At 41.2% G+C, this 21,075-nt stretch overlaps 1 protein-coding gene across 1 annotated transcript; it reads right to left on the reverse strand.

Moving 5' to 3' along the window:
* Nucleotides 1-1,761: 1,761 nt before the first annotated feature.
* Nucleotides 1,762-14,011, reverse strand: LOC110532636 (peptidase inhibitor R3HDML). Its single transcript, XM_036988647.1, has 7 exons — nucleotides 13,974-14,011; nucleotides 6,448-6,621; nucleotides 4,822-5,181; nucleotides 4,389-4,507; nucleotides 4,085-4,187; nucleotides 3,532-3,647; nucleotides 1,762-2,798 (listed from the first exon to the last, which is right to left on the reverse strand). The coding sequence occupies exons 2-7, from the start codon at nucleotides 6,604-6,606 to the stop codon at nucleotides 2,657-2,659; spliced, it is 999 nt and encodes a 332-aa protein (XP_036844542.1). The 5' UTR covers nucleotides 6,607-6,621; nucleotides 13,974-14,011; the 3' UTR covers nucleotides 1,762-2,656.
* Nucleotides 14,012-21,075: the final 7,064 nt, after the last annotated feature.

Genomic DNA, 21,075 nt, shown 5'->3' on the forward strand with positions numbered 1-21,075 from the left:
ATGAGCATGTAAAGAGGGGTGTATGCAGTACATATTAAGACTTTATGGTAGAATATTGGGTTATCGGTGTGAACCATTTTGGACATGGAATAAAACATACAAATCATATTTTCATCCCAGTCTCTCATTGTTAATGGACATAAACCAATTGAATCTCATAATTATGACCATAAAAGCCTCATTAGAGTCCAGTTTAATTGTGGAGATAGACTCTCTGCAGATGAATATGGAGAATAAATTAGGTGAAAACCAGTAGAGTGGATTCCCTAGCCCCCCTTACCCTCCCCTAGCCTCACCTTTTCTAGCCTCCCCTAGCCTCTCCTAGTCTCCCCTAGCCCCCTTAGCCTCACCTAGCCTCCCCTAGCCTCACCTTTTCTAGCCTCCCCTAGCCTCTTCTTGTCTCCCCTAGCCCCCTTATCCTCTCCTAGCCTCACCTTTTCTAGCCTCCCCTAGCCTCTCCTAGCCTCCCCTAGCCCCCTTAGCCTCCCCTTAGCCTCCCCTAGCCTCTCCTAGCCTCCCTTAGCCTCACTTCCCCTAGCCTCCCCTAGTCTCTCCTAGCCTCCACTAGACTCCTAGTTAAATGAAAACAGATGCAGGCCAGGGGACATTTGAGATAACATGCACATGTAGCCAGTCATAGTTTCCAATGTATAGTATCTATGCTGACATGCTGTGTTTAGGTGTACATTAATATTAAGATGGGATTGGCAAGGAAGAAATAGGAAGAAAATCTCCTTTTAATACAGATAAGTGAAAAAGCAACCTGGAACTGTAAGGTTTAAACACCCACTACTGAGTTAAACTCCTTTCTTTTTTATTCAAATAATTATTGACAGTTATTTCACATTCAGGCCAATCATGAGCTGTAATAAGTGTATTACAATGTTATAATTTTTTTTTAAAAATTGGTCTACAAGAGAACAAGTAACCAACATGATCAATGTCTCTAAATCTACAGTAAACAAGTGTTATAAAATAATAATAATAAAAAACAGTAACTATAAAAGTGCTTATTTTTAGCTAAAAGCAGTGCAAACAATTTGTGGATTTATCAAACACGTTGGCATAAGCATACAAATACACTACATGACCAAAAATATGTGGACACCTTCTCGTCAAACATCTCATTCCAAAATCGTGGGCATTAATATGGAGTTGGTCCCCCCTTTGCTGCTATAACTGCCTCCACTCAACTAGGAAGGCTTTCCACTAGATGTTGGAACATTGATGCAAGGACTTGCTTCCGTTCAGCCACAAGAGCATTAGTGAGGTCGAGCACTGATGTTGGGCAATTAGGCCTGGCTCGTAGTCGGTGTTCCAATTCATCCCAAAGGTGTTCGATGGGGTTAAGGACAGGGCTATGTGCAGTCAATTCAAGTTCTTCCACACCAATCTCAACATACTATTTCTGTATGGACCTAGCTATGTGCACGGGTGCATTGTCATGCTGAAACAGGAAAGGGCCTTCCCCAAACTGTTGCCACAAAGTTGGAAGCACAGAATTGTCTAGAATGTCATTGTATGCTGTAGCATTAAGATTTCTCTAGACTGGAACTAAGAGGCCTATCCCGAACCATGACAAACAGTCCCAGACCATTATTCCCCCTCTACCAAACTTTACAGTTGACACTATGCATTGGGGGCAGGTAGCGTTCTCCTGGCATCGCGATTCATCACTCTGGAGAACACGTTTCCACTGCTCCAGAGTCCAATGGCGGCAAGCTTTACACCCCTCCAGCTGACACTTGGCATTGCCATTGGTGATCTTAGGCTTGTAAGCGGCTAATCGGCCAAAACCCATTTCATGAAGCTCCAGACGAACCGTTCTTGTCGTTGCTTCCAGAGGCAGTTTGGAACTTGGTAGTGAGTGTTGCAATCGAGGACAGACAACTTTTACGATTTAAACTCGATACGCACTTCAGCACTCGATGATCCCATTCTGTGAGCTTGTGTGGCTTACAACTTCCCTGTTGATGCTCCTAGACGTTTTCACTTCACAATAACAGCACTTACAGTTGACCGGGAAAGATCTATCAGGGCATACATTTCAAGACCTGACTTGTTGGAAAGGTGGCATCCTATGACGGTGCCACATTGAAAGTCAATGAGAGATTGCATGACTGTGTTCTTGATTTTATACACCTGTCAGCAATATGTGTGGCTGAAATAGAGAATCCACTGTTTTGAAGGGGTGTCCACATACTTTTGTATATATAGTGTACATTGCACTCATCTTCTTAACATTTTCAAAAAAGGCCATAATCAAATGTATACAACAGAAGTACTGTCTGGTTTTTGGTAGCTGGGTTCTTTCTGTGTCATGGCGAGAAAATGGAGCTTTACAACCCAAGAGTTTACATAGAGTTCACAACATCATGACCGAGGGGGAAAAACATTATTTCCCTAACATCCAGTGGATGGATCAAACATTAGTTTATGATAAACACAAAAATAGTGGTACTAGAATTGAATCGCTGAAAAAAGCAGGTCTTGTGCTTTGATTCGTTTTTTATGTTTAGAAATCCTTCACCTTTCTTTCACACACCCTCTCTTGCAGTTGTTTGTTGCTGAGATGAATGGAACAGAATAATTGACCAGAAACAATGAACTCTAAAAAGTCTTCCATTATAACAGGGAAAGTATGACTGATGTCTTTCTAATACCTTTTTCTTTTCTTGGCTTTGGCTTTTGAACCACTGAAGGAACACTGCTTTCTGTTACATGAACCTCCATATTTTGATGGACAGGCAGAGCACGGTTTGCCACTCTTATAGGGAGCCTCTCCAACCCAGTTCCCTCTGGAAGAGAAATAAAACATGGTTAACTTCTGATCTTGTTTGCTTGTTTGTTTCCTGTCATTATAAAGGATATTCAATTAAATATAAGGCTCTGATGAGTCAAGCTTATACAATAGAAAAAGGAGTGTATTAAATGAATGTAAGACAATAGAACACATTAGATCTGGTAAAAGATAATACAAAGAAAAAAACATGTGTTTCATTTTTGTACCATCATCTTTGAAATGCAAGAGAAAGGCCATAATGTATTATTACAACCCAGGTGCAATTTACATTTTGGCCACTAGATGGCAGCAGTGTATGTGCAACATTTTAGACCGATCCAATGAATCATTGGATTTCTGTACAAAATGTTGTATCAAGACTGCCCTAATTGGTTTATTAATACATGTTCAAGATCATAACTGTGCACTCTCCTCAAACAATAGCATGGTATTCTTTCACTGTGATAGCTACTGTAAATTGGACAGTGCAGTTAGATTAACAAGAATTTAAGCTTTCTGCCAATATCAGATTTGTCTATGCCCTGGCAAATTTTCTTGTTACCTACAACCTCATGCTAATCACATTAGCGTACGTTAGCTCAACCGTCCTGCATGGGAACCCACCTTTCCTGTAGAGGTTATTAATCTATATTGGGTATGTACTGTATATGTCTATTTGCGTATACTGTAAAGTGTTCATTATAACAAGATCGCTTGCTCTTGCCATGAACAGAGAAGTGTGTACTTACTTGATAGAGTAGTTGCAAACCAGGAACACTGCTGTCCTCCAAGAGCTCCCGTACACATTCATGTTTGAGCATTTGTTGATGGCACATCCCATCTTATTGGTATTGGCCCAGACCATCTGAAATGTGTTGATGTAATGTGTAGTTCTCATGGTCAACATGATCAATCACAGACAGTTCTCACACACAGTCACCCAATTTCTTACTAATACAAATATAAACTATACCAGCAAAGCACAGATCTTCTGTAAATAGAAGACCATATATAGTACATACCACAAAAAAATATGTAGGATCTTAATTGGAACACTCTTTTGTTGAGTATTTGAGTTTTAAACAGGCTTCTAACGTTTGTAATTTACACTTTGAAATGTAATACTTGATTTGCCCTAATGAAAAATGTATCAACCCCTACAAAAATGTACATGAATTATAATACACATAATAATTCACATTTCATGTAGCTGCAGGATCATTTTCCTGCTGTAGCAAACTGTCTCAAATTAAAATCCTACATCTGTACATTCTTATTTAGTGCAATATCTATGCCACACACCTGTGTATAGTGGGAACAAACTGGTCCACTGCATGTGTTGGGATAGGAGAAGGAGTTTTTCTCATCTTGCCAGGACCTCACCAGCTCAATGATTGACCAGTAACTAGGAGAAGGAAAATACCTTTCAGCATTTCATGTTTCTTAAAATACCACCCTACTTCATATTTGACTAGATATACTGTAGCATTAGACAGTGTTCAACAGTCTTTGTTGAACAAAAACACACCAGATCTCCAACAATCACATAAGAAACAGCTATAAAACAGTTGTAAACATTGAAAGAACAGGGCTAGTTCTACAGTACCTGCCAGAGTTGATGGACAGGTTTTGGCCCATATATCTCATGGTCTGTGAGGGTCCATGATCCCATATGCAGCGGGAAGCCCAGGAATCTGCTGATTTAGCCAGTTGCTCATCCCACACCTAAAGCATGGAGAGTGAGAGAGCAGCTGTTCAACACTTCTCAAATATATTTTATTCTAGCGACTCTTTTTCACATTATGTTTGATTTTATCTGTACTTACTTATGTGAGATTTGACTTATTCAATAAATATACATAATAAAACAATTATTTAAAAAATATCATTCTCAAACGTCAAATCTAACTGTGTGTAGAGCAAGAATACCACAGTTATGTTTCAGATTTGATTAAGTGTTAGTAAGCCCAGCCATAGAATGTGACAGAGGAGCAGTCCCTTGTTTTCCTGTCCTGGTTCAGCAGATGCAGGGGCCTCACCATGATCTCCATATTGGCAGCCTGAGGGAAGACCTGGGAGCGGACAAGGTTGTGATAATCCAACAAGGAATTAATTTCTCTGGAGGAGATGGCTCGCCTCCTTCGGATACGAGGCACGCTGATGCTGGTAAGATTCAGATTACTCCAGTCAGAGTCAGGGTCTGACTCGAAACCAGGTCTAGTTAGGTGGAGATGGTTAGTCCGGTTGGATTTGGATAGGCTCCGCACAGCAGCAGCTCCAGTGTAAGGCATTGACCACAAGATGGCAGCGAAGAGGAGCTGAGCACAAACAGGACGCATCTCAACCCTCTTCTCTTGTCTCTGGGTCGGGCTCTGGCAACACAGGATTCTAGCAGGCTTCTGTGGAGGGCAGAGGAATTGAGTGCAAGAATGTTAAATAACGTATGTTTTTAAAAAGAGTCAAAAGGGCAAAAATGGTTGGGGGAAAGCTTCTCTAAAACAACCCCCTGGCTAACTGCCTCGTAATTTTTTCTAATTTCTGTGCAAAGTGTTAGCTGGACTATATCAACGTTTTTATCAATTAAGAATTAATAAGCAAGTTAATGATTAGAAGTCAGAATCAAGTTTACACAGGAGACAAAGAGAATACAATTGTTTCAATTCCTAACGTATTGTCTGTAGTGTGGCAAACAATATATATACCAGTACTGTAGGTAGACCCTAATATAGAGACAATATAACCATATTTCAACCATATTAATTAATACATAAATTACACAGACATAATGTAATCATTACATTTTGTAACATACATTATGAGTATTGCTCAAACTGTACTTTAGACACTACTATTTGTAATCAATATAATATTAATTCAATTTGACAAAAAAAAATTGTCTGTTGAACAAGTAGCCATTATTTCATTCTCACATATCTAAAAACATCAATAAAAACTAGTAACTTTCTTATTGCATACAGTTATCACATAATCTCATTTATATTCAATAAATAAAAAGGCAGCATGAAAAAGCAGTTGTAACAGTGCCCCAGACCCAGACATTACAGACCTTCATCACCTGTAACAGTGCCCCAGTCCCAGACATTACATACCTTCATCAGTTGTAACAGTGCCCCAGACCCAGACAGTACAGACCTTCATCAGTTGTAACAGTGCCCCAGACCCAGACATTACATTCCTTCATCAGCTGTAACAGTGCCCCAGACCCAGACAGTACAGACCTTCATCAGCTGTAACAGTGTCCCAGACCCAGACATTACATAGCTTCATCAGCTGTAACAGTGCCCCAGACCCAGACATTACATACCTTCATCAGCTGTAACAGTGCTCCAGACCCAGACAGTACAGACCTTCATCAGCTGTAACAGTGTCCCAGACCCAGACATTACATACCTTCATCAGCTGTAACAGTGCCCCAGACCCAGACATTACATACCTTCATCAGCTGTAACAGTGCCCCAGACCCAGACAGTAGATACCTTCATCAGTGATTCTATCCCAGTAGAGCAGAGCAGAGCAGCCAGATAGGAGAAGAGAAGCCTAGCAGATCCACACTTAAACACTAGGCTTTGCAAACAAGACCGTTTGACATCTGTGTCAGGGAAATTTAACTGGGCCAACTCTCTCAGGATATCTGACGCACTCACAAGCCCTCCTGTCTTCTTCTTCTTCTTCTCCTCCCTCTTCTTCCTCCTCTTCTTCTCCCTCTTCTTCTTCTCCCTCTTTCTTTTTCTCCCACAGAGATGTTCCTTCCCAGGGGCCAGAAAACAATTTGATAGGCAATTTGGCTTTCTCAATACACTCATTATGTAAACTCGGTCCTGTAAAAAACACAAACACAAGATTTTCCAGTAATAATTTAAATATATATACAGTGCCATTGGAAAGTATTCAGATCCCTTGACTTTTTTGTTGCGTTACAGCCTTATTCTAAAATGTATTAAATAGTTTTTCCCCCCCATCAATCTACACACAATACCCAATAATGAAAATGCAAAAACAGGTTTTTAGAAATATGTGCTAATTTATACAATTTATATAAATATTACATTTACATAACTATTCAGACCCTTAACTCAGTATTTTGTTGAAGCACCTTTGCAGCAATTACAGCATCGAGTCTTGTTGGGTATGTCCCTACAAACTTGGCACACCTGTATTCTGAGAGTTTCACCCATTCTTCTCGGCAGATACTCTCAAGCTCTGTCAGGTTGGATAGGGAGCGATGTTTTATCAGGTTCATGTCCGGGCTCTGGCTGGGACACTTAAGGACATTCAAGGACGTGACGCTTGGCATTCAGGCCAAAAAGTTCAATCTTGGTTTCATCAGACCAGAGAATATTGTTTCTCATGGTCTGAGAGTCTTTAGGTGCCTTTTAGCAAACTCAAAATGGCTTGTCATATGCCTTTTACTGAGGAGTGGCTTCCGCCTGGCCACTGTACCATGAAAGCCTGATTGGTGGAGTGCTGCAGAGATGGTTGTCCTTCTGGAAGGTTTTCCCATCTCCACAGTGGAACTTTAGAGCTCTACCAGAGTTACCACTGGGTTGTTGGTCACCTCCCTGACCAAGGCCCTTCTTCCCGGATTGCTCAGTTTGGCAGGGCGGCCAGCTCTAGGAAGAGTCTTGGTGGTTCCAAACTTCTTCCATTTAAGAATGATAGAGGCCAATGTGTTCTTGGGGGATCTTCAATGCTGCAGAAATGTTTTGGTACCCTTCCACAGATCTGTGGCTCGACAGAAACCTGTCTCAGAGCTCTATGGACAATTCCTTTGATCTCATGGCTTGTTTTTTTGTCTGACGTGCACTGTCAACTGTGGGACCTTATATAGATAGGTGTGTGCCTTTCGAAATTATGTCCAATCTCATAGGGTCTGAATACTTATGTAAATAAGGTATTTTTGTTTTTTACATTTTTATAAATCAAATCAAATGTATTTATATAGCCCTTCTTACATCAGCTGATATCTCAAAGTGCTGTACAGAAACCCAGCCTAAAACCCCAAACAGAAAGCAATGCAGGTGCAGAAGCACGGTGGCTAGGAAAAACTCCCTAGAAAGGTCAAGAGAGAGAGAGAGAAAATACTTAAATTCACACAGGACACCGTAAAAGACAGGAGAAGAACTCCAGATAAAACAGACTGACCCTAGCCCCCCGACACATACTGCAGCATAAATACTGGAGGCTGAGACAGGAGGGGTCAGTAGACACTGTGGCCCCATCCGATGATACCCCCGGACAGGGCCAAACAGGCAGGATATAACCCCACCCACTTTGCCAAAGCACAGCCCCCACACCACTAGAGGGATATCTTCAACCACCAACTTACCATCCTGAGACAAGGCCTAGTATAGCCCACAAAGATCTCCACCATGGCACGACCCAAGGGTGGGCGCCAACCCAGACAGTAAGATCACGTCAGTGACTCAACCCACTCAAGTGACGCACCCCTCCTAGGGACGGCATGGAAGAGCACCAGTAAGCCAGTGACTCAGCCCCTGTAATAGGGTTAGAGGTAGAGAATCCCAGTGGAGAGAGGGGAACCGGCCAGGCAGAGACAGCAAGGGCGGTTCGTTGCTCCAGAGTCTTTCCGTTCACCTTCACACTCCTGGGCCAGACTACACTCAATCATATGACCTACTGAAAAGATGAGTCTTCAGTAAAGACTTAAAGGTTGAGACTGAGTCTGCGTCTCTCACATGGGTAGGCAGACCATTCCATAGGTCTCTATAGGAGAAAGCCCTGCCCCCAGCTGTTTGCTTAGAAATTCTAGGGACAATTAGGAGGCCTGCATCTTGTGACTGTAGCGTACATGTAGGTATGTACAGCAGGACCAAATTGGAAAGATAGGTAGGAGCAAGCTTTGTAGGTTAGCAGTAAAACCTTGAAATCAGCCCTTGCATTAACAGGAAGCCAGTGTAGGGAGGCTAGCACTGGAATAATATGATCACATTTTTTGGTTCTAGTCAGGATTCTAGCAGCCATATTTAGCACTAACTGAAGTTTATTTAGTGCTTTATTCGGGTTGCCGGAAAGTAGAGCATTGCAGTAGTCTAACCTAGAAGAAACAAAAGCATGGATACATTTTTCTGCATCATTTTTGGACAGAAAGTTTCTGATTTTTGCAATGTTACATAGATGGAAAAAAGCTGTCCTTGAAACAGTCTTGATATGTTTATCAAAAGAGAGATCAGGGTCCAGAGTAACGTCGAGGTCCTTCACAGTTTTATTTGAGACGACTGTACAACCATCAAGATTAATTGTCAGATTCAACAGAAGATCTCTTTGTTTCTTGGGACCTAGAACAAGCATCTCTGTTTTGTCCGAGTTTAAAAGTAGAACGCTTGCAGCCATCCACTTCCTTATGTCTGAAACACAGGCTTCTAGCGAGGGCAATTTTGGGGCTTCACCATGTTTCATTGAAATGTAGAGCTGTGTGTCATCCGCATAGCAGTGAAAGTTAACATTATGTTTTCAAATGATATCTCAAGAGGTAAAATATATAGTGAAAACAATAGTGGTCCTAAAACGGAACCTTGAGGAACACCGAAATTTACAGTTGATTTGTCAGAGGACAAACCATTCACAGAGACAAACTGATATCATTCCAACAGATAAGATCTAAACCAGGCCAGAACTTGCCCGTGTAGACCTATTTGGGTTTCCAATCTCTCCAAGAGAATGTGGTGATCAATGGTATCAAAAGCAGCACTAAGGTCTAGGAGCACGAGGACAGATGCAGAGCCTCGGTCTGACGCCATTAAAAGGACATTTACCACCTTCACAAGTACAGTCTCAGTGCTATGATGGGGTCTAAAACCAGACTGAAGCATTTTGTATACATTGTTTGTCTTCAGGAAGGCAGTGTATACCAGGGAGCTAGTTTCTTATGACAAATGACAAATGTTTTTAGGGGTGCAACTGCATCTAGGGTATTGTGCAAGGTTAAATTGAGTTCCTCAATTAGGTGGTTAACTGATTTATGTCCTCTGACGTCCTTGGGTAGGCAGAGGGAGTCTGGAAGGGCATCAAAGAATCTTTGGGTTGTCTGAGAATTTATAGCACGACTTTTGATGCTCCTTGGTTGGGGTCTGAGCAGATTATTTGTTGCGATTGCGATTGCAAACGTAATAAAATGGTTGTCCAATAGTCCAGGATTATGAGGAAAAACATTAAGATCCACAACATTTACTTCATGGGAAAAAACTAGGTCCAGAGTATGACTGTGACAGTGAGTAGGTCCAGAGACATGTTGGACAAAACCCATTGAGTCGATGATGGCTCCGAAAGCCTTTTTGGAGTAGGTCTGTGGACTTTCCCATTTGAATATTAAAATCACCAAAAATGTGAATATTATCTGCTATGACTACAAGGTCCGATAGGAATTCAGGGAACTCAGTGAGGAACGCTGTATATGGCCCAGGAGGCCTTTAAACAGTAGCTATAAAAAGTGATTGAATAGGCTGCATAGACTTCATGACTAGAAGCTCAAAAGACAAAACGTCATTTTTTTTTTTGTAAATTGAAATTTGCTATCGTAAATGTTAGCAAAACCTCCGCCTTTGCGGGATGCACGGGGGATATGGTCACTAGTGTAACCAGGAGGCGAGGCCTCATTTAACACAGTAAATTCATCAGGCTTAAGCCATGTTTCAGTCAGGCCAATCACATCAAGATTATGATCAGTGATTAGTCCATTGACTATAACTGCCTTGGAAAAGAGGGATCTAACATTAAGTAGCCCTATTTTGAGATGTGATATCACGATCTCTTTCAATAATGGTAGGAATAGAGGAGGTCTTTATTCTAGTGAGATTGCTAAGGCGAACACTGCCATGTTTAGTTTTGCCCAACCTAGGTCGAGGCACAGCCACAGTCTCAATGGGAATAGCTGAGCTGACTACACTGACTGTGCTAGTGGCAGACTCCACTAAGCTGGCAGGCTGGCTAACAGCCTGCTGCCTGGCCTGCACCCTATTTCATTGTGGAGCTAGAGAAGATAAAGCCCTGTCAATGTTGGTAGATAAGATGAGAGCACCCCTCCAGCTAGAGTCCGTCACAGGCCAGGCTTGGTCCTGTTTACGGGTGTGTCCCAGAAAGAGGGCCAATTATCTACAAATTCTATCTTTTTAGAGGGGCAGAAAACAGTTTTCAACCAGCGATTGAGTTGTGAGACTCTGCTGTAGAGCTCATCACTCCCCCTAACTGGGAGGGGGCCAGAGACAATTACTTGATGCTGACATCTTTCTAGTTGATTTACAGGCTGAAGCTATATTGCGCTTGGTGACCTCTGACTGTTTCATCCTAACATTGTTGGTGCCGACGTGGATAACAATATCTCTATAATCTCTACACTCGCCAGTTTTAGCTTTAGCCAGCACCATCTTCAGATTAGCCTTAACGTCGATAGCCCTGCATACATTTCTAAAACCCTGTTTTCGCTTTGTCATTATGGGGTAGATTGCTGAGAAGTTTTATTTATCTAATCCATTTCAGAATATGGCTGTAACGTAACAAAATGTGGAAAAAGTCAAGTGGTCTGAATACTCTCCAGAGGTACTGTATATACTGTACTTTATGAATTCTCTTCTGTTTCTATAGAATTGTTAAAACATTGCCATTTCTTTTTGTATTTTCTTGTTTAGATGTATTGCTTACTTGAAAAATAGTACCCCTGAATAATTAAGATTGTGTGGTTCATCCTTCCATATAGATTAACCCAAAAGATTAACAATAGAATGAGATTTTTCCATCAAAAGACGGAGCAGATTATTCAGGGGAGAAAACGGCTATAAAAACTATCCATTTCGTTTGGAGTTTGGGACATGTATATTTACCAATATTTTTTTTGGAGTGTTTAGGTCTGCCTAAAGAGCTGTTTGTCATCGTAGAACACATGCTTTGGCTGGCCCTCTACCTCCCGACATCCCCAGGTTGTTTCAATAAAACAAAATAAAAAATAACAATAAATAAGCAGAAAGCCTTTAAGAATAAAAAGAGAGAAGAATGCATGTTAAGCATTAATGGTCCTATTTTGAAAGTCCCTGACACTGCAGCATTAGCATTCATCTCCAGCTGTCCTGGTGATTTCTAGGAAGGAAGGTTCTGGCACTGCCAATGTACACTACACGGCACAAGTGCCATGGAACTGCCAAGGTACACAACACGGCAACAACTGGCAAAGCTCTACCAGCAGCGTGAGGTCAAAGAGAACACCAAGACACTGGCATCGTCAGTGGAAAACTTAAACTGTAAATGGCAAAGGAGAGGTAGTTACAGTGATTAAATCAGTGGTTAGGGACTTAATCAAAAGGTTTTTATACCATAAATACAGTTGAAGTCGGAAGTTTACATACACTTAGGTTGGATTCATTAAAACCCGTTTTTCAACCACTCCACAAATTTCTTGTTAACAAACTATAGTTTTGGCAAGTCGGTTAGGACATCTGCTTTGTGCATGACACAAGTAATTTTTCCAACAATTGTTTACAGACAGATTATTTCACTAATAATTCACTGTATCACAATTCCAGGGAGTCAGAAGTTTACATACACTAAGTTGACTGTATCTTTAAACAGCTTGGAAAATTACAGAAAATTATGTCATGGCATTAGAAGCTTCTGATAGGCTTATTGACATCATTTGAGTCAATTGGAGGTGTACCTGTGGATGTATTTCAAGGCCTACCTTCAAACTCAGTGACTCTTTGCTTGACATCATGGGAAAATCAAAATAAATCAGCCAAGACCTCAGAAAAATATGTGTAGACCCCCGGAAGTCTGGTTCTTCCTTGAGAACAATTTCCAAATGCCTGAAGGTACCACGTTCATCTGTACAAACAATAGTATGCAAGTATAAACACCATGGGACCACGCAGCCGCCATACCGCTCAAGAAGGAGACGCGTTCTGTCTCCTAGAGATGAATGTATTTTGGTGCGAAAAGTACAAATCAACCTCAGAACAACAGCAAAGGACCTTGTGATGATGCTGGAGGAAACAGGAACAAAAGTATCTATATCCACAGTAAAACGGGTCCTATATCAACATAACCTGAAAAGCCGCTCAGCAAGTAAGAAGACACCACTCCAATACCGCCATAGAAAATTCAGACTACGGTTTGAAACTGCACACGGGGACAAAGATCGTACTTTTTGGAGAAATGTCCTCTGGTCTGATGAAACAAAAATATAACTGTTTTGCCATAATGACCATCGTTGTGTTTGGAAGAAAAAGGGGGAGGCTTGCAAGCCGAAGAACACCATCCCAACCGTGAAGCACGGGGGTGGCAGCATCATGTTGTAGGGGTGCTTTGCTGCTTGAGGGACTGGTGCACTTCACAAAATAGATGGATTATGAGGGGAAAGTATGTGAATATATTGAAGCAACATCTCAAGTTATCAGTCAGGAAGTTAAAGCTTGGTCACAAATGGGTCTTCCAAATGGACAATGACCCCAAGCATACTTCCAAAGTTGAGGCAAAATGGCTTAAGGACAACAAAGTCACGGTAATGGAGTGGCCATCACAAAGCCCTGACCTCAATCCTATAGAAAATTGGGGGCAGAACTGAAAAAGACTCAGTTACACCAGCTCTGTCAGGAGGTGGGCCAAAATTCACCCAACTTATTGTGGGAAGCTTGTGGAAGGCTACCCAAAACGTTTGACCCAAGTTAAACATTTTAAAGGCAATGCTACCAAATACTAATTGAGTGTATGTCAACTTCTGACCCACTGGGAATGTGATGAAATAAATAAAAGCTGAAGTAAGTCATTCTCTCTACTATTATTCTGACATTTCGCATTCTTAAAATAAAGTGTTGATTCTAAGACAGGGAAGTTTTACAAGGATGGATTAAATGTTAGGAATTGTAAAAAACTGAGTTTAAATGTATTTGGCTAAGGTGTATGTAAACTTCCGACTTCAACTGTAGTTACACATACGGTTGGCATGTCAAACGGTTACAATTGCATATTATGTTTCTCTAGAAGACTGTGAGTACTGTGTACATGAGGCACTATTCTATACTTTAGTTACAATAACGGAGAAAAAAAACAGCAAAGTCTAAACATTGACCACCAAACCTCTGAATGTATTGTGGAATTAATAAAGAATGTGTCACAGCCAGGAAATACCCTGGATGTATGCCATGGAATCCTATGGAAATGTCTTTACTTTTTGGAGGCTCCATCCATTCTCTTCCCCAGGGTTTGCCAAACTTGATCCTAGCACTACACATCTGATTCAAATCACCAACTCATCATCAAACTTTGATTATTTGAATCAGCTGTGTTGTGCTAGTGCAAAAACCAAAATGTGCACCCAGGGTGGGCCCCAGGACCGAGTTTGGGAAACCCTGCTCTGCCTCCATGCCATGTCCCAGGAGAAACATGGTATGTGTACAGAATTACCAGCAGTCTTTAACTTAGGTCTTCCAGTGAGTCTCTCACATTGAGTGGATAGGAAAATCTAGGGATCTCAGTCCTTATTTGTTTAACCAGTTTATAGTAGAGAGTTTAAATGGATTTCAGTCAAATTGGCCTAAATGCTAACTGCAATAAGTACAATTTTTTCATGCAAATGAAAACCCATAATTTTGTCAGTAAAATATAATAGACTTCCTGAAAAGCATCCTGGTTTGAATAAATCATTGAGGAACAACTGTATTGATGCCTGCTGTAGGTACTAACTGGACCTATGGTGAAATAATTGACATTCCCTCAACTCTGGCTAATCTTGACATCATGTTGGTGTGAGAGGAATGTGACACTCATGGAACAAGGAGCAGCCAATGGAAAAATTAATAGGAAATGAAAATAAACCCCATACATTTTTACAGAGTATTTATGGTATATGGACATAGACTTTCCCATTTGAATGACCTGGCAAAAATAAATCGCCCGGACAGTGTGACAGAGTAGTGTGTGTACTGTATATGGGACGTCAAATTCAATAAAGCAAGCTTGAGAAAGAAAACCAGGTATACCGTCTGTATAGGAGCATGGCAATACAGCCTGCACATGCAGGTAATCCACCTCTTCCTTTCTATTCCACACAGCCATCGGGAATACAAACCAAATTACAGTAAAGGTGTTGTGCGATATCTGCTTCCTCTTTACCTCAGGTCTGCACAAGATGTTTGGAACCTGTAAGTGTGATCTTTCTGATGAAGCTTCGGATACTTGAGGTCACTACCTTAACCAGGAATGTTCAATTCTGGTTCTGGAGGGTTTTTTTCTACCTGGTGGTTAGTTGCAATCACCTGGTGTCCTAAACTCTTAGAAAAAAGGTGCTATCTAGAACCTAAAAGGGTTCTTCGGCTGTCCCCATTACCTGGGACCAAAAATGTTCCCCTACAGCAGGGCTGCCAAACCCTCTTCCTGGAGATCTACTGTCCTGTAGATTTTCAATCCAACCCTAATTTTGCATATCCGATTCAGCTAGTTAAGGTCTTGTTGAGCAGATAATTAGTAGAATCAGGTGTGTTAAATTAGGGTTGGACTGAAAACCCACGGGACTGTAGATCTTCAGGAAGAGGGTTGGGCAGCCCTGCCCTACAGAGACAGCCGAAGAACCCTTTTTTTTTTCTAAGAGTGTAGGTCTGAATTAGTCCCTTATTAGAAGGAGAGGATGAAAGTGTTTTGGCCCTCCAGGAGTGACATTGAACAGCCCTGATCTAAACACCAAATTGTACTGCCATTATTCATAAAAACCTTATATAATTCACTGACAGATTGTCTGTGTTAACTTCGGCATTATTGGTATGTGAAAGGATGAAAACAGGGTGTATTGCAGAAATCGATACAATACCAAAAAGCAGAATCAGCACTCTAGATTCTGTTGAGTTGTCATCAAATTTTGACTTGAGAGGTTTGTTTTTAATCTGTAAATCAAGACATACTGCCAGGTTGACCTAGTCCAGTTAGGATCGCCATGGTGACAGTGATTAGGTTCAGGAATAGGTTCCAGAGAGTTCTGGAACTCTGACTATAGGCAACTGAGTAGAAACACAAGCATTTTGCCCTTTTGAGTTACATTTTACATGCTCTTGTGATTTATGTTAGTATGTAGGTTATGAAAAGCATGGTGCCTTAATTTCCTCGCCAGCCACAGTCTTTGTTGCTTCATTAAACATGTCCTCCTTTTTTCAAAAGATTGGCAGGCTGCCCATGCAGCCATGGTCAAATGCTTACAAACAACCAATCTTGAACCAAAGCCAATTTCATATGCCTGTAAAACCTGATCACTCAATTGTATGCCCCAATTTCAAAGCCTTCAAAAATACCTCAACACAGTCTAGTAGTGTTGTCAGACTTTACGATTGAGTGTCTAAAATGCACAGCAAACTCCTTCAAAGAGTCTGTGTGAGCTTAGGAAGTCATAGGAGGTCACCAGAAAGCTATAGACCCTTGTCTGTGTCAAGGTTTACTCTCAACGTCTGGTGATCTTCAATCTTCACTGATTTGCAGTGGTAGTACCACAAAAGACGTGGACATTAATGTCGTACTTTATTTAGACAGTTGTTTGAATGACTTGTTATGGGAAGAAAACAATTAGAGAAATACTTTATTTCACTTAACATGTTTGTATACTTTAATATGTTGGATATATGTGCCAACCAGCATGATTAGATAATAGACACTGACCTAATGGTCTCTTAGCGCTGTGTCATACAGTTGCTGTTGCCATCATTTTTAAGCAATTGGCTTTTTCCAGTGACACTGGCCTGAATCAAACTGTTATCTTTAGAGTTACATCAATGGAATGTTTTGGTGTTGGTTATGATAAAATAAAGGATGACCATGAGACACAAAGTGCCAGGTCTACGACTGACAATAGAGCCTTGTCAGGGCTAGCATTTAAATATAGCAACAAGCACACCCATGTCAGTTCTGCCACATAGTTACCAGTTCTGTCATCACACATCAAAGGGGAGGAAAAATGTTGTGGCAATATAAAATGAAACCTGCACAGTAGTAGCCTACAAGGAGGAGGACATGGACTATCATGTAAGATTTAGATGAATGATGCAACATTATGGGATGGAACAGGACATGTTGGGTGATTGTGTTATTGGTGTGTTTGGGTGTAATGTAGGCAACAAGCTTGTCAAAAAAGAATTTCCTTCTCCTCTTCAGACAAACTCATTGCCTTAAGAGTCAGTACATATGAGCAGTCAGCAGTGATATTTCCTTGTTTTCTCCCAGTCCCAGGCCAGTTGGATGTTGAATAACAACTAATTGTAGACATGAAGGTCAAGGAGTGCACAGCTGTGTAGTTTTCCCTCCCCTCCCAGTCAAGGAAATGGTAGAGTAACGCCTAGCTATCCCTGTGTGAAGCACGTCATTTAGCATAAATCCAAGAAAGAGTCCTGCTCTCTATGCTCCTGCTGCTTCCATGTAATGAGCTGTTGTTTTTTTCATGTCAGAAAACTTTGTCCAAACTTTGTTTTGGCAGCAAGAAAACCAAATGTACCCAGTGATGTAGCAGCGAGCCCTTCCCGGACCGACCAGTGAAACATAGAGAGACGGAGGGAGACAGTGACAATTGGGGCATCGTTCCTGGTGGAATTTAGAGGAACTGAAAGAATTGAACATTCTGCTTTCTAGGAGAAACTTTCAGCCAGGCATTTAGACACAATTAATGGTTTGACAGGTGTTATGAAGGTCCAAAAATGACAATGTTATAGAATTGAATCCTTCACACATAATTAGGCCTACTTCTGGAACATGTGTGTGTTTTATGTACGTCAGTGAACTTTAGAAAGACAAGACACTGTTATTCCCAGCACCGCAAGTAGAGAGGAAACTATGCTGATTGACACATTAGCCACAGCGTAATATTGTGCTATATAATGTGTATCAGACCTGGGTCAAATACATTATGTCAAACACTTCAAATAATCAAGCTGTGCTTGATTTAATTGGCCTGGTACAATGGAACCAACGGAAATAGTCCCAAAAGTGTTTGTGTGAAATTCAGCACAACATTCACTCAGTCTTCTCTTCCATGTATTTTTTTGACATTTACTGTACATGATCACAAACTACGCGATCCCTCAAGCCAAAACAACTAGGCCTACTCTTTTAGAAGATGATGTCACTTAGTATTCAAGTAGCCGATCACCTAAAACACCAAATTAATAATTGCCAGGCTGGTATATACTCAAATACTTTGAGAGTTTATTTTAGCCTGCCTGGAGTGCCAGGTGGGCATGGTTTGCACTTTTGGGAGTGCTTTATCGCTTACATTTCAACAGGAAAGCTTAACAATCATGCACAGCTAAAGTATTTAAAATCATGTCAAATAGTATTCAAACCCAGGTCTGGACTGGTGATTTATCGTTTGGAACTCTGCTGAAGCATTGCTAACTGTCCAATAAATCTGACCAGACCTTTCTTCGGGAAAGCTTGGAGTAGGTCAGACTGAAGCCTGGGAGGATGATACCCAGACCAGACAATCAGGCCAGAGACAATCCCACCCCCTGGCCCTGCAATATGACATCATCTGTCTGGGTCTAGACAGAGTTGACTGTGGCCTTGCATACAAAAGCACACTGTGACCTCGTGGTGTCTAGGTAGTGCCAAATGCATGGCACAAAAAAATCTCTGCACACTAAATGGACGCCATATTTACCTTCAGTGAGCATAAAATCAACCTTACAAAAAAAACTGTATTTGAAGTCCCTTAGCCACAGCATTCAATTTTCAGCCAGCTAGCTCCTCTTCACCCTGGCTACATTAGCAGCTGGTGCCTTGAGGGAAGAGGTTTGGCAGGTGAAATATAGGCTCTACCTCTGTGTCACAGCAGACACACAACTAACAGTCTAGAATGTACAGCAAATATATCCCATAGTCAAGGGGAAAATAACACTGACTGCATTACTCTCCAAGCAAGGATATCAAATAAAGAAAAAACTTGGTAGGAGTACTTGATACTTATGTCAATTAGGGAAAGGTCTCAGACAAAGTTGGGTCTGCTTTGTTTTTCAGCTTGAAGTCAATAAACACATGGACAGTAAAACAGACAGTAGTCACCATGCCAGTCATTGTGGGGGAATGCATGTAGAGTTGGCACCCTATAAGGCCAGGTCAGGGTAGTTTGTTTAAAAAATGTACAGTCTAAGTGTTGTACTCTGGGTAAGTCCAGACCCTCTTGATCATTGGGCCAAAATGTCTGCAGGACAGCATCCAATGTTTTATCTCCTGCACAGTATTTGTTCAACATTTTGAAACTCCAGAGAAACTTGGAAAGGGTCTCCCTCCACACTCTTGCCAACTGACTTTTAAATTAGTTTGCAGTGATTTTTTGCACTCAATTTGAACAATGACTGGATTTGTTGAGGCATTCAATACCATGTGTCTGTGATCATATTTATCATACATTTTGCAATGCATCATAATCATAAATGTTTCTTGTCCTCGCTTGAAAACAGACCAACAAAAATACTGCAAAAGCTGCCTGCTCTTGCTTGGAAAACATATTGATCCAACCAACATGTGTCATCTCTGGCTGCTCACCAATCCATTAAATGTTATATTGACAAATGATCAGAAAGCACTGAGCCGGATATCATAACCACCTTTATCATTCCGCTAAGGACACAGGGTTTGCCTGGAAAAATGTAGACTACAATAGTCTCTGAACAACAGTAAAGTAAGTTTAGTAAAGTATGTTCATGTCACTGTTATAAAGCAATGTCAATCTTAAACTGCAGTGTCTACTGTAATGTGCAACACATTGAAATATGTTCTATAACTCGTCTTGTACCAACACATGGTGAAGATTTGACTCAAGATTACAATTGGACGTCCAAATGTAACTAGCATATTCCCTCTAAACTATGCCTGCCTCTGCCAGACATTGTTGAAATCTGTAACCATTTAATTTCAAACACCAGTGTTTCACCTCAACCCAGCCCAGACTGTACAGTCAGGGATTCTTGAGACAGAGTGATCTCAAGAACAACAGCCAAACACAAGACACTGATGGAGAAATGTGATTTCTAAGAGAAGCTTATTGGCCAAGTCCAAGTGCATCAAGCTACACTGAAGGATAGCCCACTTCTGAACCCTTGAGTTCAATATCCCTCATGCTTAGACAGCCATCTAGGGGCCATGCGATGCCTGGTCCCATACCGTTGGGACACTGATATAACAATAGCCTATATAACTGAAAACTACTTATTATTCTGTAATAATAAATGAAGCAGATTTATTACATTTGCGAACAAAAAGGTCTAAAAAAAAATGGATGCCAATCTTTCTTTACATTTTACTTTAGCAATCCGAATTCTGTGTTTTTCAGATATGGCTATACTGATAGGACAACGTGGTCTCAGGGCAATTCATATTATCAAGCACTCAAATGTATTTATAAAGCCCTTTTTACATCAGCAGTTGTCACAACGTGCTTATACAGAAACTGAATCTAAAACCCCGAAGAGCAAGTAATGCAGAATCATGGTGGCTAAGAAAAACTCTTGAAAAAGCTGGAACCTAGGAAGAAACCTCGAGCAACCAGGCTGTGAGGTGTGGCCAGTCGTCTTCTGGATATGCCGGTTGGAGATTATAACAGTACATGGCCATAAAGGCCAGATCGTTCTTCAAGATGTTCAAACGTTCATAGATTAGCAGCAGGGTCAAATAATAATCACAGTGGCTATCAAGGGTGCAACAGGTCAGGACCTCAGGAGTAAATGTCAGTTGGCTTTTCATAGCCGAGCATTGAGGTCGAGACAGCAGGTGCAGTAAAGAGAGAGAGAGTCGAAACAGCAGGTCCAGGACAAGGTAGCACGACTGTTGAACAGGTCAGGGTTCCATAGCCACAGGCAGAACAGCAGCAGACACTGGATCAGCAGCAGGACCAGGTGGATTGGGGAAGGGGATAGCCAGGAGTCGTCAGGTAGTCCTGAGGCATGGTCCAACAGCTCAGGTCCTCTGGGAGGGGAGAGATGGGAAATTAGAGGGAGCAAATCTAAGATCACACAGGACACCAGATAAGACATTGATGTGTTAATGTTGATTGTTTTCTGCCCAGGGACTACAGATGAAAGTGAGCTATCTAGCTAAATCTGGTGCAATGGCATGTTATACATGGTCCCTGACAAATAAACATAATAATAATAAAATAATTGCACCAGATATTGTAGACTGACCCTAGACCCCTGGCACATAGACTATTTCAGCATAGATACAGGAGATCTTGTCCAAAGTTACTCCCAGACAGAGCCAAACAGGCACGATATAACCCCGCCCACTTTGCAAAAGCACAGCCC

The sequence above is a fragment of the Oncorhynchus mykiss genome, chromosome 9 (genome assembly GCF_013265735.2).
Source record: "Oncorhynchus mykiss isolate Arlee chromosome 9, USDA_OmykA_1.1, whole genome shotgun sequence".
Taxonomy (NCBI): domain Eukaryota; kingdom Metazoa; phylum Chordata; class Actinopteri; order Salmoniformes; family Salmonidae; genus Oncorhynchus; species Oncorhynchus mykiss.